Source organism: Rattus norvegicus, chromosome 6 (assembly GCF_036323735.1).
Source record: "Rattus norvegicus strain BN/NHsdMcwi chromosome 6, GRCr8, whole genome shotgun sequence".
NCBI classification, from domain to species: Eukaryota; Metazoa; Chordata; class Mammalia; order Rodentia; family Muridae; genus Rattus; species Rattus norvegicus.
In genome coordinates this window covers 145,957,624-145,962,956 of record NC_086024.1, presented here as the reverse complement: position 1 = coordinate 145,962,956, position 5,333 = coordinate 145,957,624, and the positions used below count along the sequence as shown (strand labels likewise).

The 5,333-nt window shown below is 54.4% G+C and overlaps 1 protein-coding gene across 1 annotated transcript; it reads right to left on the bottom strand.

The window, feature by feature from the left end:
* Positions 1-1,132: 1,132 nt before the first annotated feature.
* Sp8 (Sp8 transcription factor) lies at positions 1,133-3,738 on the bottom strand. Its single transcript, NM_001191774.1, has 2 exons — positions 3,718-3,738; positions 1,133-2,676 (listed from the first exon to the last, which is right to left on the bottom strand). The coding sequence occupies exons 1-2, from the start codon at positions 3,736-3,738 to the stop codon at positions 1,183-1,185; spliced, it is 1,515 nt and encodes a 504-aa protein (NP_001178703.1). The 3' UTR covers positions 1,133-1,182.
* Between the last annotated feature and the right edge of the window lie 1,595 nt (positions 3,739-5,333).

The following is a 5,333-nucleotide window of genomic DNA, read 5'->3' as shown; positions in this document are numbered from 1 at the left end:
GGCGGAGTCACGTTTAATGGGAAACTAATCTAGAACGATTTTCCAGTGGTACAAACCATTAGGTTCAGATATATTTTACAAAGAATTAAAAAAAAATGTTCCCCCATTTCCCTCTTTTGGCATTTAAACTACAGCCTCAACTGAAATAAACAATAGCTTCTTCACTTGAGTTTAAATCACAAAGAAAAAAGTTTAATCCTTAAAATATTCGATGACTTGCAAATAATTTACAGAAATCAGTAGGTTAAATTGACTCCTGGACTAACCCAAAAGTGGCGGTGGTGTGGGAGGTTGGGGGAATATGCTTGGGAATGGTGAAAAAAACGAGGTAGAAAAGGACAAACGCGAAGATGGTTAATCTGGTCTCACCGGAAAGGGGGTATTTTTGCATAAGAAAAGACACCTACCCTCACTCCCGCCCCCACCCCATAAGTTATGGTGATCAAAATAACTTTGGGATCAATATTAGCAGTTTGGAGAGAAAGACGTGCTCGCAAGCAGAGGGAAACTATCTAAACGGGAAGCTAAGAGGAAGATTGCTTGTTTATTTTTTTCCTCTCAGTTTTTCAGTTAAAAAATAAAAAGTTACAAAGACCAGGGTGGCCGCATTGATTCCGGTTCGCAGAACTCTCATCGGTTCACCCGCAGGGCACAAAGACCTAGGCAGAGAGCTGAATGGGTAGATCTAAACTCTGCTAACCGGGTCTGGTGCAGTAGTCCTCCCACCAGTGTAGTGCTCATCACGGGACAGTCGTCCAAGGGGCGTCCAGGAGGGGATTCCTTATCTGGACTCCCGCATCCCTCTCCCTAACAGCTGCGGCTCAAGCCGATTGAGCACAGTTCTTTCCAAGGCCGCAAAAGCCGGTGGTCTACCAGACAACCCCATTAATCCTGTCCTTACTCCAGAGGCTGCAGCCTCCTCAAAGTTCCGCCAGCCCAGAGCTGGAGGAGCCGGTTCCCACTGCGCCCCGCATGGCTGTCACCGTGCAGAAGGGAGCCAAGGATCCAGCCACCGATGTGTGCTACTTACTGTCCACATCCTTTTAATAAAATTTAAGAGCGGAAACCCGGTGAGGGGGAAAATGGGAAGTTGGGGGAAAGAGAGTGAGACAGCTAGCCTAGACTAGAGCCCAGTCCAGGCACACAAGCCCGACGGGACTCAGGTGGGAGGCATTGCGACAGTCACTCCAGGCCATTGCGGTGGCCGGGCTCTGGAGGCTGCAGAAGCTCAGGGGAGTGGCAAGGCGGGCTTCCCGCCGCGCTGTGCTCGCTGTCGGTGTCGCTGCCCTTCTTGCCGCCACCGGAGCCCGCCGAGCCGCCGCCACCGCTGTGTGTCTTCACGTGCTTGCTCAGGTGGTCGCTGCGCATGAAGCGTTTGTTGCACACCGGGCAGGCGAAGCGCTTCTCGCCCGTGTGGGTCCGCAGGTGCCGCTGCAGCTCGTCGGAGCGCGTAAAGCGCTTACCGCAGAACAGCCAATTGCACACGAACGGCCGCTCGCCGGTATGCCAGCGCAGGTGCGCCTTCAGGTGCGACGTCTTGCCGTACACCTTGCCGCAGCCTGGGATGTGGCAGCTATGCAGCCCTTTGCGACGCAGGCTCGCTCCCGCTGGGCCCAGACGCTCAGCCTCCTGGCAGTTGGGGCAGTCGCAGGTGGCGCGGCCGGAGTAGCGGCGCGCAGAAGAGCGTGGAGACCCCCCTAAGGGCGCCGCGGGCCCCGCGCTCAGCATAGAGCTGCCCGCGCCGGCCAGCGGCGAAGGGGCGGAATCCGGGTACGAGCCGGGCAATACGGGCTTGAAACCGTCCATGAGGTGCTGTCCTGCAGGGCTGAGCAGGTGCGACGAGGCACCACTACTGAAGGCCGAGTGGCTCAGGCCGGAGTAATCCGAGTTGTAGCCTCCCAGCGGTGAGTGCAGCGACGTCTGGAGGCCCCCGGCGGCCGGGTGCAGAGAGCCGGGCAGCGCTGCTGCCCCATTGGGGTTCTGCACGTCGATCCAGCCCGCGCCCACATCCCACCAGCTGGAGGCGCCCGCGGAGCCCACGTCGGCCGCGGCACCAAGGCCCGGGTGCGAGGGCTTGAACCACGACTCATACGGGTGCGCCATTCCCACGCGCGGGTAGATGCCTTGCAGTCCGTCCACCGACGTGTGCACCTTGGAGATGAACACCGGCTGATGGGAGCTGTCCTGCGAGTGCGCTCCGGAACCGCCGCCGCCTCCCCCGCCGCCGCCGCCGCTGCCCCCTGAGACGCCCGGGGCCTGGAACACAGAGTAGTCGTTGGCAAAGGGCGAGCTGGAAGCGGCGGCCGCGGCAGCTGCGGCCGCTGCGGCGGCGCTGCTGGAGGTGAGAGAGAAGGCGCTGGAGCCGGGCGAGCCTCCGCAGCTAAACGAGTCGGACACCAGGGCCGCCGCCGCCGCCGCGGCCGCCGCCGCCGCCGCTGCGGCGGAGGACGAACCGCCGTTCCGAGAGGCCCCCGACACGCCGAAGCTAGAGAGACTGGAACCCACTACGTTGCAGCTGCCGGAGGAGGAAGATGAGGAGCGTTTCCAAGGGTGGAAGCCTTTACTGAAAGAAGAAGAGCTGTCCGACAGGGAGGAGGGAGACGGGCTGGGGCTGCCGATCTTATTACAGGTAGCAGCAAGCATGGCCAGAGGAGTGGATCCCAACCTCGGTTCTTCCTGAGACCGGAGCGGAGGAGAAGGGTGGGGGAGGGGTGGTGGGCAAAGGGCCGGTGGGGGAGGGAGGAAAGAAATGTGCATTAGTCTCCTGGTAGCCTTCAGACGCCCCACTGCTGCCCATCTCTCACTGCGGCACTCTGCCACCAACTTACCCTGCACCCCCAGCTGCCCCGGAGCCCGTCAGCCTCCTACTCTACAGGAGGGGACAAGTTTGGCTGCGGGCGTCTGATTCCGGTGCAAAACGCCAAGCTAAAGAAGAGTTTAACAAGAATTCTCACTTAAGACGGCACTCTTGTGTTCACAAAGCCCTAGAAGCTTTCGACCAAACGAACAGAAAGTCCAGATCCAGACTAGGGAGGGAGAAGTTTCCTTTTACCTTACAACCTGGAGAAATCTCTGGATTACATTTAAGATTGCTACCCTGCAATCCCGAGAGAGCTTTGAAAATTCTGTTCCGATGCCCCTCAACCCATCCTTAGTTTCTTCTCCCTGGCCTAAGGCTTACTCGCTCTTCCATTTTTTTCTTTTAGTTCTCTCTCTCTCTCTCTCTCTCTCTCTCTCTCTCTCTCTCTCTCTCTCTCTCTCTCTCTCTCATTATATCTATCTATAATGGTAGAAATAAAACGAGCTCAACGTACCTGCAATACAAAGCGGGCTGAGGAAAAATATTAAGGGGAAGGAAAGGGGGAGAATCTGCAGTATGCCCAGGAGGGAAAAACTTACTCGCGGTCCCCTTCGAAATCGTCGCGTATATTAGGGGCTACGCTCAGTTCTCCCGAGCAGGGAGCGGCCGGGCTCTGCGAGGTGGCGGGTCTCAATGCCCTACGAACCTTTCCAGTGCTGAAAAAAAAGTGGCTCTGCCTCCTCTCCCCACCCCCCCAACTCTTTCTTTTTTCTAAACTCACTTGTATTTAAGGGAGGGGGGGGTGGCTCTCAATAGAGAGACTGATAGCCCGTGGCCTGGCCGGGCGACTTTAACCCCCTCCGATAGGCAATAAAAGGAAACTAATTAAACCAGCAAGAGAAGATCCTGAGACTCACCCCTAGAAGTGAAGTTGCCATCACACAGAAGCGCCCTCCTCCTCTCAGAGGATCTTTTTTATATTGATAAATCAGAGGCAGTGTTTTTTTTTTAGAGGTGTGCAATACAATGATCAGTTCCGCCCATTCCGCCACAATTGTAGCTCCCTCTCCGGCTTTGAAGTGCCGCGGAGGCGCGGCCAGCCAATCTGCGGCCTCGCCGGGCCGCGCGGCGCGCGCGCTGTGAGGTCATCGGCGCCGGCGGGAGTGTGGGGGGTGCGAGTGTCGCAGAGTGTGCGAGTGCGCGCGTGTAAAGTGATCGCGAGTGTGACCCACGTCGAAGTGAACCATGTAGAGAGCGTAGGGTGGCTGGGCAGGGTCACAAAAACGTGGCCTAGTAAGGGCAGGCAATGGTGGTGCAAGCACCGAGAGGATGTGTGACAAAGGGGGTCAGGGACAGAACTGGAAAGTGGGTAAGGTAGCTGAGTCCCTCTTTCTTAGGGAGTCAGGAGCGACAGTATGTTCAATCCCGGGTGCGGAGAGGCGCGTGCGCGTTTGATGAAGGTGGAGAGTGGGTGCGCGCGATCGAGAGGGAAGATGGATGTGTGCGTGCGCGCGAGCACCAAAGCTGGGGGTAGGGAATCGAAACAATACAATAAAGTGTACGTGCGTAAGAGATTTGGCGATCTGGATAGAGAAACTGCGAAGTTGAGTGAGGCCCATAAATAAATACTCCAAGCCCTATCTTCAAATCACTAACTTCCTCTGTCCCTTGAACATAAAAAGCGGAGTGATTTTCCCCCTTAGCTTCCCGGACTCTTTCAGTATAGTTCTGAAGAAAATTTTGATACTTACCTTCCGTTTCCTGATGTTTCGGTCAAATAGAAAGATTGGAAGGGGGTAGCGATATGGGGCAAGTGTGCGCCTGCGCCTTTGAGTCGTTACTTTGATCTGGTCGCCTTTACCCTCTTTGAGAGGTGGGATTCAGCTTTGGAAGTGCATATCCTAGAGGAGGTGTGTTTGCCCCGTGGCACGCAGTAAAATTACAAAAGGATTAGATGCAAAGAGGAGTAAGGGGTGTGTTTTTCTCCCATTGGATGAGAAATTGAGGAGCCTTTTACCCAGTGTAGAAGTTTTCTCAGGTAACCCTACTGTGCCTTTCTGACAGAAAAATTAGAATGACCGAAATATGTTGGTACCATTTATGTAAGAATGGAGGTGAGCTTTTCGGGTTACATTTACAGGAGCGTCTGTGGTTTGAGCAGGCCATCTATGAGTGTGTTCGAGTCATCGTGCGCATTTACTTCAAATTCACTGCATTTTAGTCACTTGCTTGCTATTTTTATTATTAGCTGCCTTCAGAAATGTCATTACAATTCTGTGGTCACCACAACAGAACTTCTTAAGCCCCAAAAAGGCCAGTACCAGTATAAAGAGTGAAAATCCAGTCCTTGTTGAATATTCATGCATTTAAAAACCACAGTAATTCCTATTTTACCCTGTTAGAAAGGCTCTCAGAAGTCTAATCCTAAAGGGGGAATTGATTAAAATGTGAGTAGATGAGAGAACTGCTGTGTTTTGACTTGGGAGACATTTTTTTTTAATTGTTGTTCTCAAGTGTATTGTAGGTTCTGAAG

Excerpts from the sequence above, each read along its gene's own strand:
- Sp8 (NM_001191774.1), bottom strand. The coding sequence starts at position 3,738 with ATGGCAACTTCACTTCTAGGG. Across the intron at positions 2,677-3,717 it reads TGGCAACTTCACTTCTAGGG|GAAGAACCGAGGTTGGGATC; the intron begins GTGAGTCTCAGG and ends CTCCGGTCTCAG.